We start from the raw sequence: 27,577 nt of genomic DNA, 5'->3' as shown, positions 1-27,577 counted from the left end.
AGTCAGGATGATTCTCCCTAGTGAATTTGAACCCATAACAGTGTGTTTAATCGTATCGACATCTTGCCACATATTCTTCCATTAAAACCTATCTTTTAGAACTGCATAGGTTTTGTCCCTACCCAGGTGACAAGCATCATGGCTGTGACAGCCTCACAACACACTGTCCTTTCTGTCAGCTTGATAACTTTCCTCTTCTTGTTGTCCTCTGTATAATACATCTCATCTTTTTCAAAACAGAAATGTTGACATTTTTGTCAAAGCTCTCTTCTGGTTAAAGTTAAACTTTTCTGGATATGTTTTGTCTTTTAAGTAATTGAATACTTTGGAATACTCTGTTCCACCCATGGTTGATCAAATCAACTGACAATGTCAATGTCAGTCCTCAAAGTCATGAAGTCATGTGATCAGCTGACAGCATGAATGTCATGACAGCATGCAATGCATGTGCAAAGGAAGTCTGTAATGGGATAATATACACTAATTGAAGTTAGTGTAAATTATCCCAGGACACATTTTCCTATTTCCACTTAGGTATGTTTCACTGGGATGAATTACCCTTAATTTTTGGACATAACCTATCCCAGATTTCCCACACAAAGGTAGGATACTATACTCTAGAGTAAAACTTCCCCGGAATAATATTTAGGAAGGATATAATCCTATGTATGTGCTGAATGTTATAGCCCAGACATATGTTGGTTTTAAAGTGCTAGCCCACAGAGAAAGTATGCCACAGTTTGACAAGAACACCCAACTGGATACAGTATACTGGAGCCCGCCATGCAGGGTACCAACAAGTACAATTGTTTGCTCACTTGGTATGATGTGCCCAGGGCATGAAGCCACCCACCTTCTGCCCTCTCATCTGTAGAGAACAGGACTGCATGCCATCATCACACATGACAAAATGACACAAGACATCAAATTTAATATTTCTTTTCTCTGTTTTATTGTACAGTAAATCATGTTATATACATATTCGTACATATATTCATAATAGACATCTAAAACCGAGATAAATCACATTTCTTGGTTCATCTTAGTCAGTCAGTGGGTATAAATGTACTAGCAAAATATGTAACATGTATCATGCATTTCACAAAATCAAAAGATGTAAGAAATATGTTCATGTGTTGAACAGAGAATATGATGTTAAACTTTTTATAAAAGAAACTCTAAAAATACTGAAATTTGTATAATATATTATTTAAACATGTGTCTTAAACAAAATTCTAGTTATGTTCTTTATATATCAACAGCTATACATCTTGCATATATTTTGGGTCAGTAAGAAACACACAATTAAAAGTCCCTCCCTGTTAATCAGCTTGCTTCTCAGCAATCAGTTTTAAGAAAGACAGTGGAAACAAACATGCCACATATGTTGAAATTTATTGCACTCAAGCCACACCATAAATCCCATTTAAAAAATGTAAACATTGTGCCAAATAACTTTTACAATGTGGTTGTCATAGCAACCAAACCATGACCAAATCAAAATGATTGAAACATTTTTGAGAATGTCAGTAAGATGCTCCATACCAAGTTTCAGATGAATTGCAAGTGTGGTTCAGAGAACAGTTGATCCAACACATTTGTAGATGTGGCAGTGGGGAGCACATTAAACTTGGCACAATGGAAGAGCCATATTACAGCTCAAACAGATGTTATCTGTGAGATCCAGATCACTCTGGATCTCACTGGTCACACGTATGTCCACAACATTATCTGATTGCTATTAATAAGGTTTTTAAATTTCTAACAGAAATAATTAGCATGGCCTTTTTGGGCCACTGAATACTTAAGTGCTTTTGTGGTTTCTGAAATGACAGTGAAAATTCAAAAGGTTTGTATCTGGCCAATGTCAGAAGGGTGCAATGAACAAAATATCAACAGTCTTAATGTTCAGCAAAATCTAACAGAAGCCATGAGGCTATATCTATAAACATACATCACTTTCCTGCACTTTTGGGTAGAGGTGGCAACTTCCTCTTTGACAGATCTGCTTGAGGAAGTTCAGAAGGTTTGGGGGGGCATATGTCAAGGTACTCAGGAGGATTCTGATTGGTTGGTTCAACATATTCAGCCATTACCTCATTCCTCATTGGCTTGTTGATCATATAAGCTAATCTGTCAATAGGGGAACTTGGGTTATCTGGCAATGAACTGGTATTGGGCACTGTAATTTCAGATTCATTTACAAACTGTATTTTGTGCATTTCACCTTTTTCTGGTATAAGTTTCATGTCTAGATACTGATGCCTGCTTGATGCTTGACCAAGATTAGCTTGACCCACACTTAATACGTTTTCATCCTTGATCTGACCTTGTTCACCTTGACCTACATTTCCATTATGACCTTCATTTACATGACCTGGAGTTTGACCTTGAGGTTCATTCACATAATTTGGCTTTGGGCATGCCTTAACAGGTTCAAGATACTCATTTTGGTCAAAAGCATGGTTCCCGTGACCATTCTTGCCCAAATTTGGTAATAATTTCTTTTCATCTTTTGGCACCTCTTCCATCTGACTGAGCTCATTCTTTGACACCACAGGAGTGAGATAGTCCTTGTCAAGAAGAGGCTTAGCAGAGTCATCTCCCTTGTCCTTTCTAGCAGGGGATGCTTGCAGAGATGAGAATGACACCTCAGAGTTCTTCCTTGCTGCAGCACGGACCAGATTACACTCCTTGAGGTTCTGCTTGGTGGAGTAGGTGACCTCATATGGAATGATAGTTTCCCCGAACTCAGCATAGGTGTTCTCTGAAATATCACATAAAGTTGTATTTCCAGCATTTACTTCATTTCCAGTATTCTAAGAAAAACTGACACCGCAAAAGAGGGGTGGGTTCACAAACATTTGTCCCAACTATATGGGAATAATGAAAATATGACAGTTCTTTTGTTTTCAAATTAAAAACATCAAACATTATTTAATATGAATGTTCTACAATTGTTATTGTAAGTTTTTGCGATATCTGTCATATTCTATATAAAGATCCTCCCAGTGAGCTGGCATCACATAATGTATATCTACCTTGACTTTTGATGACAAATTTAATTTAATTTAATTTTTAACAAATTTTTATCTTCCAACATGGCAACAATGAAACACTAAGTATGACAATATAAGATGGTGGTAAATTATATGCAATGCAGAAACAATTATTTATTGTAGGCTTATCCCTCAAGGTATAGAGTTTGCTGTACCTCTGTGTGTTTGGTCACACAAAGGGTACATCAATCTGTGCTCCCCTTGGGGTAAACCTACATCTTGTTATACACGCTATGTGTGTATACCAACCCTCAGTCATACTGCCATGTGCTCGCCGCTGGTCTTCATCGGAGTGCTCAAACACTGGGTTGGTCAGCATCGTCATGTTCATGGTGGCAGCGTTGTTCATGCTGGGCAGCAGACTGGAGGGACAAATGAACATTGTGAACCTGGGAACAGGTGGCTAGATTTCATCACTCATCAGATCCAGCCACCTCTAGCTAGTAGGTTGTGTCATGACTGATAGGACAATGACTTGCACACTGAACGACTCTAGCCACCTCTAGCTAGTAGGTTGTGTCATGACTGATAGGACAATGACTTGCACACTGAACGACTCTAGCCACCTCTAGCTAGTAGGTTGTGTCATGACTGATAGGACAATGACTTGCACACTGAACGACTCTAGCCACCTCTAGCTAGTAGGTTGTGTCATGACTGATAGGACAATGACTTGCACACTGAACGACTCTAGCCACCTCTAGCTAGTAGGTTGTGTCATGACTGATAGGACAATGACTTGCACACTGAACGACCATGTTCCAGTCAGGCCATAATAAATGTCTTTCAGTTTCTATGTGTACAGACTCGATCACTATATTACATGTTGTGTTAACACAATTGTGTAGTCTTTCATTACAAGATTCAATGTGTGATACAACAATTGGCACACTAACTTTGCTTGACCACTCGTTTCACATTACATACTTACTTGATATGACACACTACCCATGCCACTGATTTCACATGCCACACTTCACATGCCACTGATTTCACATGCCACACTCACTTCACATGACACACTTCACATGACACACTCACTTCAAATGACACTTCACATGACATTTACTTCAAATGACACACTTCACATAACATACTTCACATGGCAAACTCGCTTCACATGACACACTTCACATGACACTTTGCATGACACACTCACTTCACATGACACACTTCACATTACACACTTCACATGACACTTTGCATGACACTTCATATGACACTCACTTCACATGACACACTCACTTCACATGACACACTCACTTCACATGACACACTCACTTCACGACACTTTGCATGACACTTCATATGACACTCACGTCACATGACACACTTCACATGACACTTCATATGACACTGACGTCACATGACACACTCACTTCACATGACACACTCACTTCACATGACACTTTGCATGACACTTCATATGACACTCACTTCACATGACACACTCACTTCACATGACACACTCACTTCACATGACACGCTCATTTCACATGACACACTCACTTCACATGACACTTTGCATGACACTTCATTTGACACTCACTTCACATGACACACTCACTTCACATGACACACTCACTTCAATTGACACACTCTCTTCACATGACACACTTCACATGACACTTTGCATGATACTTCATATGACACTCACTTCACATAACACACATCACATGACACACACACTTCACATGACACACACACTTCACATGACACTTTGCATGACACTTCATATGACACTCACGTCACATGACACACTCACTTCACATGACACACTCACTTCACATGACACTTTGCATGACACTTCATATGACACTCACTTCACATGACACACTCACTTCACATGACACACTCACTTCACATGACACGCTCATTTCACATGACACACTCACTTCACATGACACTTTGCATGACACTTCATTTGACACTCACTTCACATGACACACTCACTTCACATGACACACTCACTTCACATGACACACTCACTTCAATTGACACACTCACTTCACATGACACACTTCACATGACACTTTGCATGATACTTCATATGACACTCACTTCACATAACACACATCACATGACACACACACTTCACATGACACACACACTTCACATGACACTTTGCATGACACTTTATATGACACTCACTTCACATGACACTTTGCATGACACACTCACTTCACATGACACACTTTGCATGTCACACTCACTTCACATGACACTTTGCATGACACTTCACATGACACACACACTTCACATGACACACTCAATTCACATGACACATTCACTTCACATGACACTTTGCATGACACACTCACTTCACATGGCACTTTGCATGACACACTCACTTCACATGACACTTTGCATGACACTTCATATGACACTCACTTCACATGGCCCTTTGCATGACACTGTCACTTCACATGACACACTTTGCATGAAACACTCACTTCACATGACACACTCACTTCACATGACACACTTCACATGACACACTCACTTCACATGACACTTTGCATGACACTTCATATGACACTCACTTCACATGACACACTCACTTCACATGACACACTCACTTCACATAACACACATACTTCACATGACACACTTAGCATGACACACTCACTTTACATGACACACTTCACATGAGTGAGTGAGTTGGGTTTAACGCCGCTTTTAACAGTATTCCAGTTATATCTAGGCATGTCAGCTTAATGTGGGAGGAAAGCCCGAAGTGATGCAGGTCTCAGACATTTACCACTTCGGTGAAACCCACAGGCATCGGTATGGTGCTGACAAACCTAGAAACATAATCGGGGCGAACCGGGATTCGAACCCACAATCATAGGTTTCTGGCGTGCCCAAGGGACGCAACTCTGCACAGCGAATCGCGGCGCCTGAGACGACTCGGCCACCCATGCCCCCCACTTCACATGACACACTCACTTCACATGACACACTTCACATGACACACTTCACATGACACACTCACTTCACATGACATACACTTCACATGACAAACTTTGCATGACACACTCACTTCACATGACACACTTCACATGATGCACTTCACATGACACACTTCACATGATGACACACTCACTTCACATGAAACACTTCACATGACACACTTCACGTGACACACTTCACATGACACACTTCACATGACACACTTCACATGACACACTTCACATGAAACACTTCACATGACACTCACTGCACATGACACACTTCACATGACACTCACTTCACATGAAACTTCACATGACACATTTCACATGACACACTTCACATGACACACTTCACATGAAACACTTCACATGACACTCACTGCACATGACACACTTCACATGAAACTTCACATGACACATTTCACATGACACACTTCACATGACACACTCACTTTACATGACACACTTCACATGACTCACTTCACATGACACACTTCACATGACACACTCACTTCAAGCAGGTCCTCCTCTTCCTGTGTCGGTGTATCTTGCACACCACCCATGCCGTGACACACACCATCAGGATGGTGGTACACACCAGGCCGAGAGTCAGGTAGATGGTCATGTGGTCAGTCCCCTCCTTCCCCATGGAATCTGAAACAACAAAGAACAGTGACATATTCAGATTAATGTCCTTCATCTAACTGCTTTCTACACACCCTGACCTGCGTAATCACCCAGCACTGCCAGAACAGGCTGAGTGTTGTGTCAAAACAGGTATTCAGTGATTCCTGTTCCTGCAATATTCTAGCTACATGACATGAATAATACACAATCAAAATCCAATCTTCAGTAACCTCCTTTTACAAAAAAACTTTCACCAAATGTGCCGCAGAAAGCCCAAGGGGGGGTTCTGAGACACAATATGACCTGATATTAATGTTTGCGTAATAACCCTAAACAGACAGAAACCCACCAGGTTTGACGGTCTGTTGGAACTGGAAACCCTTGATGCTGGTTTGTAGGTTCCCAACACGCCCACTGCTGACAGCATCATGGAGAACATTTCTCAGTGCCATGTAGCCAATCTTTTCTGTCATACTTGTCACATATTGTGTGTAAGTTGCCTCAAACTCGGCCAGCATTTCACTCTTGTCAGCTGAGGGCCTAATACACAATTATCATCATTTGGTTAGTCAACAGCAATAACTCAAATCAGTCAAAAGTGAAGGATAGAAACTATAAATATGTCATTTGAATAACATCTCTCCCAGTAAATGAGTATGTTATTCATGTTATTTTAGCATCCATAACTGGCTCCCATAGGAGATATCGCTTGGGTGAGGATATCGTTGCAATCAAATCGCATCACATTGCTTTGCAGACCATGGTTACCATGACGTCTCAATCAAATGACATCACTAATGGCCCTGCTATTGAAGCTGTTAGCAGTACTTTTGACACTTAAGACACTACTTATTACTGTCTACAAACTGAAAAAGTTGGAAGAATGATGTTGGATGATAATTAACCTTATGTCTTTTGATACCAAATATATCAACACTGGTTGATATATTTGATATCAAAAGACACATGGGTGAGACTCCATATATAGCTATTGCACTAAAGGATAAATAGAGAATCTCACCCATGTCTTAAGTGTAAAATGTACTGCTCTCCATTAGTGATGTCATTTGATATCAACTGTGGGAGCCAGTTTTGGATGATAATCTAAAATATCATGATGCTTGCAAAGTTTTTATTATGTATCTAACAATTTAGTACAATTCAATGTTCATATCATAAATTGTTCTTTTGGAATACAGCAACATATCTTATTATATCAATAAGGTTCAAATATCCCACTGCATGTAAGACACATAACATCTCCAGAGGGAGACAGCAGAGGTTCACCTGAGAGACTTCATGGTGACATCCAGCTGCCCAGTACTTCTCAGTGCCGACATTACATGTTCAACCTGCAAAACACCAAGTGCAATCAAGTTTGAAATGTGATACTGCATGAGCCTGCTACCTTGTCACAGTCATAAGTTTCAGTTATCATTAAGTTTAGGATCAACAAATTGATTCTGAGCATTCTATATCCATCCACCAAGGACGACCTGACCTGTCCACTGAAGTTGGCCAACACCGTCTGCCTGTTGTGTGTGGTGTAGGGCATGAGGATGGTCACCTTCCCCTCATAGCTGGAGATCACTACAAAAGGAAGGGATAGGTTAATACTCTTTTCTTAACAATCAGTGTGCACGAACGCAGTGTGTATACACAATATATTTCTCTTTTTGAATGTGCACCATAAACACATGCCCTGAAACACAAACGCAATTCAGACATCTGCAAGACAGATCAATGATGTTGCCAAAAAGTGAGAATATCAACCCTTTGTATGGCATCAGAAAATATGGCTGACATGACAGAAAATATAACAGAACACATGTGTTAAGCGCCACTACCAACTACAGAAAGAGCAAATTTGGTTACATTTTCAAAATAAATGGCTGAGAAAAGGCCATAAAAGGTTCAGGCTTTTAGCATTGTTAAAGTGCAAATGCCAACTCAAGGTCAACATATAAAATATCCAAAATCATATGCGTTGAGCCCCACCACCAGTAACACATATACCAAATTTCATTATTTATTGAGTAAGTAATGCTCATACCGGTACATATTATTGTTTAATATACTGCCATGGCATAGGCTCATTTGCCTTTCAGTCACTTCACAGTATCATCACAAACTAGAAGAAGAATTGTGTGAGAAATTGAAAACTGAGTGACTGAATACCTGTGTGCTTCTGCACCCGGCACCCGGCGCCTGTATACTCCATGGGGCACGCACACATCCCGGACTGCTCCACACACGTCCCACCATTGTAACACACAGTCCATGTGCACAGATCTGTAACATGGAGGTCAGCAAGTACATACAGTCCATGTGATCTGTAACATGGAGGTCAGCAAGTACATAGTCCATGTGCTCTGTAACATGGAGGTCAGCAAGTAACATAGTCCATGTGATCTGTAACATGGAGGTCAGCAAGTACATAGTCCATGTGCTCTGTAACATGGAGGTCAGCAAGTAACATAGTCCATGTGATCTGTAACATGGAGGTCAGCAAGTACATACAGTCCATGTGATCTGTAACATGGAGGTCAGAAAGTACATACAGTCCATATGATCTGTAACATGGAGGTCAGCAAGTACATAGTCCATGTGCTCTGTAACATGGAGGTCAGCAAGTAACATAGTCCATGTGATCTGTAACATGGAGGTCAGCAAGTACATACAGTCCATATGATCTGTAACATGGAGGTCAGCAAGTAACATAGTCCATGTGATCTGTAACATGGAGGTCAGCAAGTACATACAGTCCATGTGATCTGGAACATGGAGGTCAGCAAGTACATACGGTCCATGTGATCTGTAACATGGAGATCAGCAAGTACATACAGTCCATGTGATCTGGAACATGGAGGTCAGTAAGTAACATAGTCCATGTGATCTGTAACATGGAGGTCAGCAAGTACATACAGTCCATGTGATCTGTAACATGGAGGTCAGCAAGTACATACAGTCCATGTGATCTGTAACATGGAGGTCAGAAAGTACATACAGTCCATATGATCTGTAACATGGAGGTCAGCAAGTACATAGTCCATGTGCTCTGTAACATGGAGATCAGCAAGTACATACAGTCCATGTGCTCTGTAACATGGAGGTCAGCAAGTACATACAGTCCATGTGATCTGTAACATGGAGGTCAGCAAGTACATACAGTCCATGTGATCTGTAACATGGAGGTCAGCAAGTACATACAGTCCATGTGATCTGTAACATGGAGGTCAGCAAGTACATACAGTCCATGTGATCTGTAACATGGAGGTCAGCAAGTACATACAGTCCATGTGATCTGTAATATGGAGGTCAGCAAGTACATACAGTCCATGTGATCTGTAACATGGAGGTCAGCAAGTACATACAGTCCATGTGATCTGTAACATGGAGGTCAGCAAGTACATACAGTCCATGTGATCTGTAACATGGAGGTCAGCAAGTACATACAGTCCATGTGATCTGTAACATGGAGGTGGGCAAGTACATACAGTCCATGTGATCTGTAACATGGAGGTCAGCAAGTAACATAGTCCATGTGCACAGATCTGTAATATGGAGGTCAGCAAGTAACATACAGACTATGAGCACAATCCTGAAGAACATTGACAAAAAACAAACATTTGAACTATAATCATTAAACTTGACTACACCAAGCAGTATGCTGAAGAAAATACCCCATATTGTCTGGAGGTGATTTTACATTGTATATCTTATGTTCAGTTCAACACTTGAAAATACTTTTTTAAGAATCCATCTCAATATTGAGACCAACCTGTAGTTGTAGACAGGAGTGTAGTTGTTGGTGTTGATGTAGACGGCCCCAAAGTGCCGTCAACCTCACACTGCCTGCCACTGTAGCCGGGGCTGCAGTCACACATGAAAGTGTTGTTGGGCATGGACACACAGACGCCTCTGTCGAAACATGGGTACGCATCACAAGGGCTGACATAGCCACAGTTGGAGTCCAGCATCACTCCCGGCAGTGTAGGGCAGTGACAGATGTAGCCGATGTCACTGTCTTCAGCCTCACACCTTCCACCATTTACACATGGGACCAGGGAACAATCTGACACGACCTTCACCTCACATCTATGACCTTTCCAATGAAGGTTGCAATAGCATACATGGCGGCCATTTTCAAATTCACAAGCCCCTCCATTTTGGCAAGGGTTTTGTCGACATCTGCGAGTGTGGATTTCACATCGAGTGCCGTTGTAGCCTTCAGGACAGTTGCAATTAAAGGTGTCACCACTTGGCGAACAGACACCACCGTTTTGACAAGGATTTGGCCAGCAGGAAGTGCCAAGGTCCTCACAGTGTGGCCCTGTGTTGGTGGTCCTGCACTCACACTCGTAACCACCAACTCGAGACACACACACGCCACTGTTCAAACATGGGTTGGATTCACAATAGTCTATCGTACTTTGACAGTTCTGACCTGATGAAGATAAAGAATAACTATAGATATTAGGTAATAATTTCTTTTAATGCTTTCCTTCTGTCCGATTTCTGGTGGACACCACTAGATACTTACCAAACATGTCTCTGTGTATCCGTTATCAGATACCATTGCTGATACCATATCCAGTGGTATCCACCAAGAATCCAGCTGACAGATAGGTGTATTAAAATATGGTGACAAAAGTGCATAACACTTTTCTGGAAACTTGGAACATTTTAGAATGCATCAGACATATCACATCCTTATCAGAGCACTCAGCAATAAATGATGTTTGTTGGTCCCATTCAAGTAGTCCTTTTATATCATTAGAATTATCCCTCTGTCATTTAGAATAAACTTAATCAACCATTAGAAAGAAATCATATTTAATTGATGAACATCAACAAAAATTATTCCTGTACAAATATTTAAACACATATGGGAGTCAATTTTTTCATTCCCATTACCAACTACACGATATTGTCTTAAAACAAATAAATACCGGTATAGAAAAAATAATATAGTCTGTGGCTGTTACTTTCCTTACCAGTAAACCCTGCGGGACAGTGACAGGTGATGTCCCATGGATCTGGGCCGTCTGTGCAGGAAGCCCCATTCTGACAAATACCCAATACACACTCATCTATTGGTTCATCACAGCCATTGCCTTGGTAACCATACTTGCAATGGCTGCAGTTGTATCCTCCAAGCATATCTTCACATACATGATTCGGCTGACATGGGTAGCTGTCCATCATCTTGCACTCATCTACATCTGCAGCAGATGGAACAATAACATATTCTAAACGTCTACAAATCTTGTATGCTTGCAATTGTATACGATATAGTGATAAATATAGAAAACCTATTGTTTTACCAATATTTTTATATCAGTGCAAAAAGTCACAAAGCAGCAGTTACTTTACAGTAGTGTATATGCTGATGTTTAACAAAAGATCAAACTTAAATCAATGCATTGTAACATACATCGTGTTTGAAGAGACCAGTGGGTGGTAACCTTTCAGAACAAATCCATCATTTTATGTCCGGCAGTTAGTCAAATGGTAGAGCACCTGCCTGGGAAGCGGAAGGTTAGGCCAGGTTCAATACCTGGCTTCGTCATACCAAAGACGTTAAAAGAAGGTACTTGTTGTTACCCTGCCTTGCATTTGGCATAAAGGGGCTAAAACAAGGACTGGTCGGCTGGGAGTCAGTATACTGTGTCTGAGTGGGGTATTCATGTTAAGCTGTGGCATGGTAACACACGCACGCATGCACGCCACACGCACACACGCATGTCACAATGTAAGTACAATAATCTTAAACGCAAAGTTAACCCCAATTTCACCTTTATTTCCAGTATCTCCACATGTCTTTGGAAATGGAATGTCAAGGGCACAAGATTAATCAGAATAGATGCAAGGCCCCTAATGGATGCCAACTTCTATCATGGTTGGAGGGAAGGTAATCAAATAGTGTCATAGTGTCACTGTTTTCGAACCACCCCATCGGTGTCTCAACAGTACATACAAATCACTGTCTCCGTGTTACTGCAGCCTCAAATACATTTTGAATAATGTCTGTCACTGTCTGGTAATATCTACAAGACCAGTGTCATTAAAATAGCCTTGGTATGTATCTCTGGTCAACTATATCCATCAATCCGTCAGCTGTGGTTCAGATTTGTAAGCCTCCATATGAAAAGTGCTCTGTATTGTTCCTGGAGTACTATGCTCCTTTTCTGCATTTCCTTGTTAAACATAACGCTACTATCTCGGTCAGGGATACACGCAGTTCCATCACATTGATATGAAATGGGGGTATATAAGTGTATATCTTAAGTTTTAGTTAAAAACTGAGAAACTAATGTGTCAAATAAATAATTTATGAATGGTAGATTATTTGTTTTTCCTGTAAATCATGCCATTTTGCGAGTGAAAATTGGTGCTGTTTTGGCCAGTCTTATTTTGATTCCTATTTATCCTGACTCCTCTCACTTGTGTATCCTTGCTCCCCCGACAACCTCAACTTCCGAGCAATGAAGACAAACAACTCACCCAAACATCGAGATCGGTTGCTAATAAGAACATCTCCATAGATTCCATCCATGACTTGTGTCCATGACAATACAGTGCCATATGACATGTCACACTGGCTCTGATTGGCTAAGACTGTGATCTGGCCTTCAGAAAGAGGCTCGTCATAGATGTTAAACTGGCTTATCTCTCCAATAAAGGATTCCCAGAAGTTAAAGATGTTGCCCTGAGTATTTTGTTGCTGACCTGAAAGATGTACATTGACTTTATTAATTAAACATCACCTGATGTTCTCAACATTTACTGTATAATTTCGGAATTTGAATTAATGTTGTTGTTTTTGTCAGTATATCTCATTGAGAAAGGACTGACTGAATGTTGTTTGTCAAGAGATGAGTGAAGGTTACATATGCCCTATTTTGTTTTAAAAAACTTCAAATAAGAATAATCCGTTTTTTCAACCAAAGAAAAGCGGTTTGTTTGCATACACCCATCTACCTACTCTCCCTGCTTCACTTCACCTGATGTCTACCCTGTGGTCACCCATCCACCTACTCTACCTGCTTCACTTCACCTGATATCTACCCTGTGGTCACCCATCTACCTACTCTACCTGCTTCACTTCAGCTGATATCTACCCTGTGGTCACCCATCCACCTACTCTACCTGCTTCACTTCACCTGATATCTGCCCTGTGGTCACCCATCCACCTACTCTACCTGCTTCACTTCACCTGATATCTGCCCTGTGGTCACCCATCTACCTACTCTCCCTGCTTCACTTCACCTGATATCTGCCCTGTGGTCACCCATCCACCTACTCTACCTGCTTCACTTCACCTGATATCTGCCCTGTGGTCACCCATCTACCTACTCTCCCTGCTTCACTTCACCTGATATCTGCCCTGTGGTCACCCATCTACCTACTCTACCTGCTTCACTTCACCTGATATCTGCCCTGTGGTCACCCATCCACCTACTCTACCTGCTTCACTTCACCTGATATCTGCCCTGTGGTCACCCATCCACCTACTCTACCTGCTTCACTTCACCTGATATCTGCCCTGTGGTCACCCATCCACCTACTCTACCTGCTTCTCTTCACCTGATGTCTGCCCTGTGGTCACCCATCCACCTACTCTCTGCTGCTTACATTAAAGTCAATGAAATTGGTCTTACCAATAACTAAAGTGCCTCCACCAATCAGCTCATACCCCATTGCCAGTCCCACCCCGGTTGCATGTCTTGTTCCGTTGATGTAGATGTTCCACACTCCGCCATCACTCTGCCAGATGACACAGACATGATGCCACACATGGGGCGACAGTGTTACGCTGCCAGTCACACTCTCCTGTCTCAGTGTCAGCTGGAATCCAAACTGATGATGAGTTGTGTGACCTTACAAACAGTGTGACAGACACCTCCAGGATGTTTTCATGGGTATTTAATGACATCAATAATTCATATCATTCAATAATTGAAATTAGTTCTATCCTAAAATTGACTCTGTGACATCACTTGAAGCCAAATATTCACAAAAACTTCAGGGGCGGTCGGGTAGCCTAGTGGTTAAAGCTTTTGCTTGTCACGCCGAAGACCTGGGTTCTATTCCCGACATGGGTACAATGTGTGAAGCCCATTTCTGGTGTCCCCCGGCGTGATATTGCTGGAATATTGCTAAAAGCGGCGTAAAACCGTACTCACTCACTCACTCACCAAAACTTCACCAAATATTTCTTGGATGAATCATGAAATTACTTTTCAGATATCACAAAATCCTTATCCACAAATTCCTTATCCACAATTAACATGCTGGTGAGAAGGAAACTGTTGATGCCAGATATTTAGAAACTCCTCCCACAAAATGTACAATGGAGGAACAACTCTTGAGAGTGATTAGGAAAGTCATAATTGCAAGACGTTCTGCTGTATTAAGTACAGAACATAATAAATCTATGAAAATATGAAATGTACAGTGGTTTGTTCAAAATTCACAACTGCTCATTTCAGGAAACAAAAGTGTAAAAAAACATAGAACATGTTTTTATCAACCAAAACATAGATGTTTCAAATATCCATCATTTAAGAACTGTTTCAGCATTTAATCGTACCTTCAGTCCTCCATTGTCGCTCAGACCAAACTCAGGTACAATGGTGCCATCATTCTCATGTCCAGGTATTGTATAGGAGAAAATAGTTCCTGATCCCAATACTTGACTGGTTCTTATCCAGGTACAGACACTGACCGCTAGCATTGCCGGGATTTCCTCCCTTTCCATTGTAACAAAGCCATAGGAAGATCTATGAGCAAATACTAGGTCAAAGTCGGGGTCAACTTCTGAAAGAGCAGAATTGAAGAATGTACCCAGTTAAAAATGTCGATGTAAATATTTATAGTATGTCATGGTGGATACACACACACACACACACACACACACACACACACACACACACACACACACACACACACACACACACACACACACACACACACACACACACACACACACAAACACACACACAAACACACACACAAACACACACTAAATCACCTTGGCATGACATAAAGGATGGGATTAGACAAAGGATGGCATTATATAAAGGATGGCATAACACAAAGGATGGCATTAGACAAAGGATGGTGTTTATATAAAGGATGGCATTATACAAAGGATGGCATAACACTAAGGATGGCATAACACAAAGGATGTCATTATATAAAGGATGGTGTTATGTACTACTTCACTTGTGATAGGAATATTTTCATGTTTCCATGATACACAAACATGATATAATATGTCATGTGTATATCTAACTATATCTGGAATAACTGAGTATCCATATTTAAAGTTGGCAGTATATATAGGCTTGCATTACATGGAGATTGACAAACTGCACCTTCTTGACACTGGTCAGCCATAAATCCCCCTGGACAGCTGCAGTAGTAGCCGTTCACTCGGTCAAAACACCTTCCCCCATTCCGACATGGACTGCTGGCACACTCATCAATTTCAAAAGAACACTGTTTACCTGGGAACACAAAACATGGGCCTAGTTGACATCATGGGAATTAATGATGCACACAAATCTTATCCAGCAAGAAATGTTTTCACATCCAATGAGCAAAAAACATTCTCATCACCCATTTTCTTTTTCCTTGGGAAAATGAGTGTATGCAATGCAGTGGGTGAAATGTGGGTTCGCTCGACCTACATACAGTAGATTCGTTATTACTGACACAAACCCACACACTTACGGATATTACTAATACCCAGTAAATGCCAACATAGACATAAATATCATCTAAAGAAAGTGAAAAAATACAAATTGGCAGCTCTTTGTGTTATCAAAAGAATACTAAAATGTACCAAAAGCTCTTCAGATATTGCAAGACCTTCACCATGACCTCAGCCTTCAGGGAACTGCTGACAGGGCGAGGTATATCCTAGCTGGGATTATGTGTCCATGTGTGGTCATGGTACAAGTTAAAACCTAGAATGAAACATTAAGGCAAAAAGTGTTGTCACAGAGACGTAAAACCCTAATTTCCTCATGGAATGCATGTCTATAGGTTTTGTTTGGTGGTCAATAGGTCTGCCAAGGGCATGAAACCTCTGTCTTCACTTGAACAGTAAAATTGAATGACTGTGATAATGAAAACACTCGCAGAGGAAGCATGAACGTGAGATTGATGAAAACATGGACAACTATGAATAAATTTGGAAATACTTACCAAAATAGCCAGGGAGACAATCACACTCAAAGTCATTCTGAAATGTGTGGCATTTCCGGGAGTTTTGACACGGGAATGTCAAGCAGAGGTCAATCAGGATATCACAATGCACACCTGCAAGTAATAAAATGAGTGAGTTTGGTTTGAGAGAAATTTACCACTTTGAGGAAACCCATCAGAACAGGTGAGGTGCTGATAAACCAAGGAACATGATCAGTGTCAATCCTGGATTTGAACCAATGATCATAGGTTTCTGGTATGCCTGAGGGTTGCAACATTGCACAGTGAATTGTGGGGCTTAAGACTATTGGCCCACCTACACAGTAATAAGGTAAATGGGGCCGAATCATGTGGGATGTTGTTACAAATAAAGGACTGGTATAAGAGGTCTTGAAAACTATTTATTTTCTTAACATCAGAAAGCTCTTGAACAAATCTGAATTTTGTTGGAGTGTAATTTTATGTTTCATAGTTAATTTTCTGCAAAACTGGGCCTCAACATGAGTATTGGCCATAACACATCTATTTTTGAGGTTGTCAAATGTCCAAAATTTACAAGATAAGGAAACAGTTGAAATTTGAAAACCTTGAATACATGTTATTAACTGTTTGGTAAAGTTTCCCAAAACATCTGCTAACTAACCCGTCGACCTAACTATCTACCAACTCACCTATCTACCAAACCATATACCAACTCACCAAATACCAAAACATCTACCCACTCATCCATCTATCTACCAAACTATCTACCAGCCCAACCATCAAGTAGCAAATGGTTCAGCGTGTTTATAAATATCAGAATGGTGATATAAAGAAACTACAACAGACATAAAATTTTAACAGGCTATACTTGACCCATACTCCGTACATACCTGCAAAACCTCCCTGACAGTTACACCTGCAGATTCCACCATCATTGACAGGGTAGCCATGGTAGCAGTTATATTCATGACACTCATCCCGCTGTTCACAGTTGACCCCTAGGTAACCACTCTGACAGTAACATGAATAGCCATTGGCTCCTTCCAGATCCATACAGGAACTGCCATGTTGGCATGGTGATGATATACACGCATCAATGTCCAGCTCACAATAAGTACCTGAAAAAACAGTTTCAGTTGTCTCATCAATAACTGCACTCATATTTGTGGCTATGCATATGTGTGTCTCTTCTAATTTTTGAAGTTGTATACCATCCATGAGTACTTAAACTGTTATTTAGAAACCAGTCCTTGGCCACTTTATTCATTGGCAGGTAACCTATTTTCTGTGAAATTGATTCATTTACTAATTAAATTTGATGGATATTCATCAGTATCTGTTCAGATGTTGTCTTGGAATGAGACATAACCCAATCTTAAATCATCAGTAGAGACTTATTTTGCTGATTATATAATTAGGTCTAATAATGAAATAATAATGCTTACGATCACCAAGCCTAACACCAGTACCTGTATATCCTGCACCAGTACCTGTATATTCCTGAATAGTTCCTGTATATCCTGCTACAGTACATGTATATCCTCTTATGTACCTGTATATCCTGCACCAGTACCTGTATATTCCTGAATAGTTCCTGTATATCCTGCTACAGTACATGTATATCCTCTTATGTACCTGTATATCCTGCACCAGTACCTGTATATTCCTGAATAGTTCCTGTATATCCTGCTACGTATACAGTACATGTATATCCTCTTATGTACCTGTATATCCTGCACCAGTACCTGTATATTCCTGAATAGTTCCTGTATATCCTGCTACAGAACATGTAAATCCTCTTATGTACCTGTATATCCTCTTACGTACCTGTATATCCTGCACCAGTACCTGTATATTCATGAATAGTTCCTGTATATCCTGCTACAGTAAATGAATATCCTCTAATGTACCTGTATATCCTCATAAGTACCTGTATATCCTGTTACAGTACCTGTATAGCCTGTTACAGTACATGTATATCCTCTGACAGTACCTGTATATCCCATTACAGTACCTGTATATCCTGCTACAGTACCAGTATATCCTGGTACAGCACCAGTAAATCCTATTACAGTACCTGTATATCCCCTGATAGTATCTGTATATCCCATTACAGTACCTGTATATCCTGCTACAGTACCACTATATCCCATTACAGCACCAGTATATCCTGTTACAGTACCTGTATATCCTCTTAAGTACCTGTATATCTTGCTACAGTACATCTATATCCTGTTACAGTACCTGAATACCCTGCTACAGCACCTGTATATCCTCTTAAGTACCTGTATATCCTGCTACAGTACCTTTATATCCCATTACAGTACCTGTATATCCTGCTATAGCACCTGTATATCCTGCTATTTTTACCTGTATATCCTGCTATAGTACCTGTATATCCTCTAACAGTACCTGTATATCCTCTAACAGTACCTGTATATCCTGCTATTTTACCTGTATATCCTGCTATAGTACCTGTATATCCACTGGAACACTGGCAGGTGAAGTTCCCCACCCCGTCTGTGCAAGTCCCATTGTTGACACATGGGCTGGACACACACTCCAAGACTTGTGTCTCACACAATGCCCCAATGTACCCTGCCGGACATACACACACTGTCCCGTTCTGGGCAACCGCCACACACTGACCCCCATTCTCACATGGGACTGTAGCACTACTGATGCAGGGGTCATAATCTGAAAAATGAGCAATCATTAGATTCAGGTCAAAGTACTTCATAAAGAACTGCTCAAGATGAAATTGATGCCATCAGTCTATCACAGTATATTGGAGAAATCAAAGTTGTCTCTCCATCTAGTAAGCTGCATGACGTTGTCAAAAGAATACATTATTGTGTGTGCAAATTCAAACAATGGTCGGTCTCCAAAAAAGATTGAGTGAGTGAATATTAGAAACCCTTACAACAATATTCTAGCAATAAGAAGATGGTGGACTACCAAATGACACCCGACACATTGTACAAGTGTAGTATACCTAGTCATTCAGGGTTACAGCTTTCATCATCATAACTGACCATAAGGTATACCATCACTTATCCATTGAATCAAAGACGTATATAGAATATACGTCCGTGATTGAATATATACAACACTTTTACAACCAGAATGATCTTCAAACAATAAAATTATTTTTGAAAGTATTCCCAAATGACATGCAATAACAGGGTGTGTGATCTCTGGAGCATGTGCTACCTACCAACACACTGATCCTCAGAAATGGCTCCAGTAGTATTTGCCATTTTAGTTCCAGGACAGAGTAGGCAGCCTGTGCTGCCACCCAGTGGTTGGTAGGAACCAAAGGGACATAACTCACACGGCTCAATGCCACCCTGACCATAACTTCCAGGTAAACAAACATGTTGACATTGTCCTGCTGACTCTGCCCCCTGGTGGAGGGTGGACGTGTTCGCCGGGCAGTCCAGACATGTTCGGGATGCTGGGATCTCCTGGTAGGTTCCAGCTGGACACGGAAAGCAGGTGGCAAGTCCAGATGAAGAGCTGTACCCTGGTGCACACGGAGCTGGAACATGTCAGGTGAGACATTCTGTCGCATTCCTTATCATGCTAACAACATCAACAGACAGAGGCATTCATCTGAAACACCTGCAATGGTCAGAAATTATAACTTGGCTTAAATTGTACAACTTGAACAATTTACTACCTTAACAAAGAACCAACCTTGTAACAAGGTCATCCACTAGGGCCACCATTTTCATATAGGAATCATATATAATCTTGCGAGACTCACCATCTTATGCATCTATCATCTACAAACCGTCTTTTAACAGATCTATCTTTCAGAAAATCACAACAGATCTTACTTCAAACATAACCTATCTGCTACCTGTGACATCTCCTAACACATCTTATATCAAATAGAGCCTATCTTGTACAAACTATGGCACCAATCTTGAACTAGGAATCACCTCCCTACAGGACCCTTCTAAACCTGGAGCTGTTTTCAAACCAGTGAGTGAGTGATTTCAGTTTAATGCCACTGTGAACACAAATTCAATGACATCACTGGACGTCAACCCAAAGTGACACAGCTTATAGATGTTTATCACTGGGTGTCAGCCCAAAGTGACACAGCTTATAGATGTTTATCACTGGGTGTCAGCCCAAAGTGACACAGCTTATAGATGTTTATCACTGGGTGTCAGCCCAAAGTGACACAGCTTATAGATGTTTATCACTGGGTGTCAGCCTAAAGTGACACAGCTTATAGATGTTTATCACTGGGTGTCAACCCAAAGTGACACAGCTTATAGATGTTTATCACTGGGTGTCAACCCAAAGTGACACAGCTTATAGATGTTTATCACTGGGTGTCAACCCAAAGTGACACAGCTTATAGATGTTTATCACTGGGTGTCAACCCAAAGTGACTCAGCTTATAGATGTTTATCACTGGGTGTCAACCCAAAGTAAGGTACTGACAAACGAAGGATCATTAACATGATTTGAACCCATGATTAGTGGATCCTGGCACATGAAGGGACACAACTATTGCCTCGAATCCAGCCACTGTACAAATTCCAATGCCTCCTACTCCACCTACTTCGACAGTCCGTGCTGTTGGTGGCCCCCTCTGCCATGGTAGTGGTGTTGTCTGGACACTGCTGACACTCTAGCTGACCCTCCAGGTCTTGGAACTGACCAACTGGACAGTCCATGCAGGTCCTGTTCATGCTGTATGTTCCTACAGGGCACATTACTGTCAGAAGAACAATAACAAAATAACTTCCCAAAATGGACAAATAGACAACACAATTTATAACCATAAGCTGTTCAGTTAAAAGAAGTATTTGCTTCTAAGTTGACTTAGTCCTCCCCTGCCACAAACAGGACAGCATATTTGATATAGTAGCTCTAATATTGGTTGGGTGTAATTTGTCATGCTTTCGTGGGCTTGACATCATCAAACTTTGGGTACTTCAAGATTGTGTGCACATGTTCCTATTACGTTTTCCAGAGATATGTCATGAATTAATGTGACACAAGCAACGGATCGGCCTCTGTTGCAACTTTGATAAATTAATGTTTTATGACAACATGTACCTGGTGCAAGTTAAATCAAGTTCCTTAAGTTGAGCTTTGTCAGCCCATTAAACAATAAACTGGTAAAGGTATTCTTGTCTCCAGTTAGAGCAAACAAATCATCTTCAGCTTTAAATAACATGATCCATGCAATTCGAAAGCCACATCAAGGTTCATGTTTCATGTCATAAGATTCACTATGTATTTAGAGAGTCGATTACTTGTGCTTTTGGATGCGGAAAACTAAGTTTGTATGTTAGTCTTTCCATTTAAATAGACCCATTTAATCATAATTTCAACCAACCAGCAATTCTTTTCATAGATGACTAAAACATATAATCATTGAATGTTTCAGATACTAAAACTTAGAGTTTTCTTGGAAGAAGAATATCAACAAGTTCATTTCATTTTAACACCATGAATAGATCTGATTCCTACTACACATCCTAAAGTTTCATCCTTCAGTTGGTTCAGAGAAGAAGACAAAATGTAAATGGACAGATGGACAGACTGAAGGATGGTGCTAAGGCCACCAGCCAGATGAGGGCTTACTACATGTCTTGCTGTTATATGAGTTTCTTGTGATGAGTCCTGGTCCACAGTCATCAAACTGAGGCTCGTCATAGTACATAGGTGCTGCTGGCAGGAGAAGGTCGGAGGAGGAGTTGTCCAGGACAAGTCTGCTCTGATTCAGCACATGTACAAGATTGTCAGCCATGTTGTACAGGAAGTCTGTTACCACCAGCTGCTCCTGAAAGGTCATGTCCGTCATGTTGGAGGACAGGGTCAGAGTAAAGTCAATCTTGACCCTCTCAATAGTGTTGCCACTTCGAGTGTTCACAGTCCCGGGAGAAGTCACATCAGAACCTCTAGGTCCTGCATCAGTTGATGTTATTTGTGTTGATAGTGTTGAAGGTGCTGTGGACGAGGAGTCGTCCCTGGTAGAGTATTCCTGACTTGTTGACTGGAATGATGCTGCATCAGCTGTTTCAGATTCAGATCTTAGTGATGTGGATCCATCATCAGATCTCGGCGTTGTTATCATGGGCAGAGGATCATCCTCCTCAACTCCATCACTCAGATTATCTTCAGATATAGCAGCAGGACCAGTGTCTTTTTCTGTGGTGTCAAAATCTTCATGAATATTAGTGACATATGGAACTCCTACTGTTGTCGAGCCACCAGCAACAACCAGACCAGGATTTGGTTCATCAAACATGATGTTATCAGCATATGCCTCATCACCACCAGATCGCATGAACACTGTTGGATTCACTAAAATGCCCCCTTGATTCCTTTTACCAACATGGATAGGAAAATGGCCCTCCTTAAGATTTGTAGGGGAGACTGGAACCTTACTATTCCTTTTCTGTCTTGTCCTTGAAGAAGTACCAGAAACAATTCCTGTCAAGAATCTGGAAACTGCTTGATGAGTCTTCAACATCTCTCTCCCTAATTGTTCTCTTCGGACGCCATTTATCTTTTCAAAATACGCTTTCCCAGAAGATGCTGTGTCTCTTGACCTGTTTCTTTGGTATCTGTTGCTAGGTAACCTGACCTCCCTGCGCCTCCGTGAGTTAACTCCACAGGACACCTTGATATCATCTAGCGGACAGGAATCAGAGCCACACACGTCCCATGAGCGACTCTGAATCCATTCTTCAAACTTCTGTGCAATCACATCCTTCTTCTGTTCACAAGCCCCTCCATAGTAGAAATATTCAGCATATGGTTTCATCCTCGCACGACTCGGATGTCTGGTGCCTGGAAATAATTTGCTCATCAGTGAATCAATAAGCAGTGTGTGTCTTATTCAGCAGTGAGTAACCCTCTTGTGATATTTAGATAAAAAACATAGTAAAACACACAGTGAGTTAACTCACGCCAAATGATACCGTTAATACCAAAGTTTGAAGCTATATGATCTTGTGTGAGTGAGTGTGTGTTGCTCTATTCCTGAGTAGGAAAACTTACGTGTCTGCTTGTAACAACTAAGTCAAACACACCAGTTGGTTGATAGCTTGAGTGATGTGTCGTGGGCATGGCAACCCATGTCTGCCAGGACACTGCTACTGTCCATGTTGGTATCCTGCTAGGACAACCACAGGGATCAATTCTAGGGAATATCAGCTCCGCCATAAGCTGATACTGTCCCTGTTTTGGGGTAAATGAGTCATTGCACTTTTATCCAGAGAACAGCAATATCTCAACTATATCACATCAGCCTATGACTGATCAAGACATATGGTTCATAGCAAGATTCCCATAACACACTGGCTGGAGATTAGGACCCTGGTCACACACTTACATATCTTGAATGAAAGTTGTGAGCAACATTCCAGCTATATCTCATATCTCATATATCTCTCAGTATTCCAAACTACAGTTACAGGCTTTATGACTGAATCCACACTCTAGGCCATCTGTCAGCCATTCCAGAAAGTTCATTTATTCCGTTTTCAAATGTTTAATCAAGAATTTGTCAAAATATGTTTCAAAGCGAAGTCGTAAGTTTAAAACAAGTACCATAAAGCACAAGAAAGCTGCTTGCTGATTGGCTAATGCTAATATCACCTCCTTGTCGGAGACATCACCCGTAATGGGATGTCCTCAGATCTTTGTTTAGCGGTTGCAAGAACTAAGATCTGATTTTAATTGACTCTTGAGACAAGCATTGGTTACTGTGCATGTATTCTAACCCAGAATACCCATAGGGTCATTCACATCCTGAAAACGATTCATATCCATGGGGAAATCTATGGTCTGTATAGTTACAGGTTAAGTTTAACAAGTGTTCTGCCCCATTTGGAGGGGGAGTTGTCCTGTGATGTACATACGTGAACAGTCTGGCCACCATGTGTCCCTCTGACGGAGTGCCCACTGTCCATTGAGACAGCGGTAGATGAGCTGAGGCTGACTGTAGAAGTCATAGTTGTTGTTACACTTGACACTGCAGATTGTCAGTGCGTCCGATGACTGCGAGCATGTGACACTGCCATGCAGGGGCTCGCGGGGATGACGACACACAATACCTAGGAGGGGAAGTAGAAGAGGACATATCATGTCCACAGACGGAACAGAAAGCAGAGATGGAGTGGGTGCTGGGCATTTTAAGTTGTTGTCAGTAATTTTGAAAGTTCAGTCAATACAAGTGTATTTCAAGCATGGAAGTAATTGTATCTTGTTTGTTTTTTCTATTGCTCAAGCACTATACTTTTTCATCTTTAAAGCTCAAGGCACTTATACAACAACCACTGTACTGCTACATAAGCACAAGATTGATAGGCACTTTTTGAAAATGTTAAACTTTCATAATTAGCTATAACTCTTGAGGTCAAGGCATCTAATTGGGAATTAGTTTTGAACGTACCTTCAGTGAATATCAGTGTTTGAGAAGAAACAAAAAGACTAATACAGACGGCCAAATGGAACTCAAGACTGTAAATCTGGAAAGTTTTGCCCCATGAAGTTACTGTGAGTGGCTAATACTGACTTTAACTGTGTCTGGAAAGTTTTGCAACACCCGGTTAAGATTACTAAAAATCAAAGATACATTTGTATGTGTTATTTTTTACAAGTAGGAAGCTGCATAATGAAATGGTAACTCAGTCTCAGTCAGTTTTTTTTCAACTATAGATGCATGTGTTATCGTAGTTGACAAGCGAGGTTGGAGTAGCATGTTTATCTAACAGTATCACCTGGCTGGCGTATATCTGGACTACTCAGTGATACGTCAACAACTTGATGAGAGGCAGGTGAGGGAACTTAGACAATTAGACTGTTGTCACTGAGTGACAATGTGTCATTAGAGAAACACAGGATGTGAGGGATTACTTGTTTACCCATGTACTGGCTGGTTTGACAATGTGTTGAAGTGAATTAAAAAAATATATGACTCCTTACATCTTTTGTTTGTTGTTGTTCTGCAAAAATAACTGTGTCATGAAACTATTGCAAGTGTGTGTCACTTGCAGTTTTCGTTGTACTTTCCTGTTCACAAAACTTTCCAGATTTACAGTGTCTTGAAGCTGCTACTCAGCAAACTATGTCTGACATTAATTTGAAAATGAATACATGCTCTTATATTATGTCCAATTGCTCTTTATATACATTATGTGCAAGTGATCTTATATTATGTATGTCCCAGTCTGATCTCATCCATGCCAACCCCAATGATTCTAACCATATCACTCTCAATGCCTTACCTTCCAGCGTGACGGAGAACACACAGATGGGAAGGTTCTGCACAGTGTCCTGTGGTGTGCAACGGACATTCCTTGTTCCAATTGGAAACACTGATCCATTAGGAATGGAGCAAATGAAGGGAATGGTGTTGTTATTGTTGTCACGGAACACTGGGGATGTCCAGTTGACCACTTGACCAGACCCCAGAACATTGCCCTTCACAATGCTCCCCGGACAAGAATCCATCCTGATTATCTTCTCTGAAATGTTGCAACATAGATCAGAAAAACGATGTACAAATCACAAGACAAGAACCTTTCAACCTGCATATGCAGCTGGACTATTAAATAAAGCCAACCTTTTCAGCAATCCTTTCAATCTGAATTTCTAGATGAGCTACGACTGCCTTACCCACAACATGTATGCCCCGAGTGCAGAAGGCCTCGTTGCCTGCAGCATCTTGCACCTGGTAGTTGATCTGATGATAGCCCACTGCCAAGTGAGCCGGGGATGTTCTCAACCCGATCACCTGCAGCCGGAGGTTAGCATCCCCGGAGTTGTCCGAGTACTGTGGAGATTTAGCATCCCAGTGGACAATGGCGTAGTTGGCTGTGGTGACCGGTGTGCGGATGTCGGGGGGGCATGTGATTGTTGGGGATTCAGTATCTGAAATGGAGGCTTAGTGAGTCAGCAGCCTGCAAAGTGTGATCAGAACGGCAGCACACCAACTTGTGGTGGATAATGTGAACATCATAATGAGTCTAAAAATGTAAATTAATCAATATTTTGCTTGATGTACACAGCCATACCAGATAACATTGTCAGGGCTAGATATTGGTGTCCTAAATATCTATTTTTCTGATTCCATTTATAATTATGTATGATAATAATATTTGGGAGTAAGGTTCAAATGAGTTGTGTTCCTACCAACACAAATAGTATCTTCCACAGTGTCCCAGGTTCCGCGTGATGAACATGTCCGCTGGGGTGGGCCTGTCTGGGTGTAGCCGGCCCTGCAGGACAGGGTGCACACAGTACCAGGGAGCTGGCGGGTCCTGGAGCACTCCACCCCCTGGACTGACCCCCCGGGGGGTGGCTGAATAGCTTGGCAGCGTGCCTCTGCAGGGGCATTTAAACATATACATATATAATGCTGCCAAGGTAAACTGCTGCCCCCAAGATACAATCCAAGTAGGTTGAATTTAAGATAAAATGACATTGTTAAAAGTCTCTTAGAATCACTATCCTTCACACACAATTTTACCTCAGTCACTGAATTTTTAAGAACAAAAGTTTCATTTTTAATCAAAATGTGATGATTAAATCTGAACCCTAATGTAGTCCTACATCTCCAGTTTTAGTTTTGAGAAGATGATGATTAAATATTTTCCATAACTGAAGAATATTCTTTCAATTAAAAAATATCTCCATAGGTCAATTCTATGAACAAATCCGAGTAACATAATAGTTCTGGACATCCTCTAAAAGTTA

At 41.1% G+C, this 27,577-nt stretch overlaps 1 protein-coding gene across 3 annotated transcripts in view; it reads right to left on the bottom strand.

The window, feature by feature from the left end:
• Window positions 1-928: 928 nt before the first annotated feature.
• Window positions 929-27,577, bottom strand: part of LOC124138953 (sushi, von Willebrand factor type A, EGF and pentraxin domain-containing protein 1-like) — a 49,317-nt gene continuing 22,668 nt past the window's right edge. For 2 of the 3 annotated variants that reach the window (XM_046505876.2, XM_046505875.2), the window contains 23 exons: window positions 27,014-27,205; window positions 26,498-26,752; window positions 26,107-26,346; window positions 24,739-24,933; window positions 22,454-23,665; window positions 21,423-21,578; window positions 20,058-20,381; window positions 19,316-19,537; window positions 17,731-17,958; window positions 16,859-16,972; window positions 16,024-16,155; window positions 15,237-15,463; window positions 14,305-14,491; window positions 13,148-13,372; window positions 11,638-11,865; window positions 10,422-11,087; window positions 8,819-8,932; window positions 8,142-8,230; window positions 7,928-7,992; window positions 6,990-7,180; window positions 6,526-6,667; window positions 3,309-3,421; window positions 929-2,767 (listed from right to left, as the gene is read on the bottom strand). In XM_046505876.2, coding sequence (XP_046361832.2) covers window positions 1,956-2,767; window positions 3,309-3,421; window positions 6,526-6,667; window positions 6,990-7,180; window positions 7,928-7,992; window positions 8,142-8,230; window positions 8,819-8,932; window positions 10,422-11,087; window positions 11,638-11,865; window positions 13,148-13,372; window positions 14,305-14,491; window positions 15,237-15,463; window positions 16,024-16,155; window positions 16,859-16,972; window positions 17,731-17,958; window positions 19,316-19,537; window positions 20,058-20,381; window positions 21,423-21,578; window positions 22,454-23,665; window positions 24,739-24,933; window positions 26,107-26,346; window positions 26,498-26,752; window positions 27,014-27,205 — 6,329 coding nt within the window. In that variant the 3' untranslated portion in view covers window positions 929-1,955. The other variant, XM_046505877.2, reaches the window with a different exon arrangement.

This window comes from Haliotis rufescens, unplaced genomic scaffold, assembly GCF_023055435.1.
Source record: "Haliotis rufescens isolate VD_foot unplaced genomic scaffold, xgHalRufe1.0.p SCAF_19, whole genome shotgun sequence".
Classification (NCBI taxonomy): Eukaryota; Metazoa; Mollusca; class Gastropoda; order Lepetellida; family Haliotidae; genus Haliotis; species Haliotis rufescens.
The sequence above is the reverse complement of the archived record's forward strand: the minus strand, read 5'-3'. Positions and strand labels throughout refer to the sequence as shown.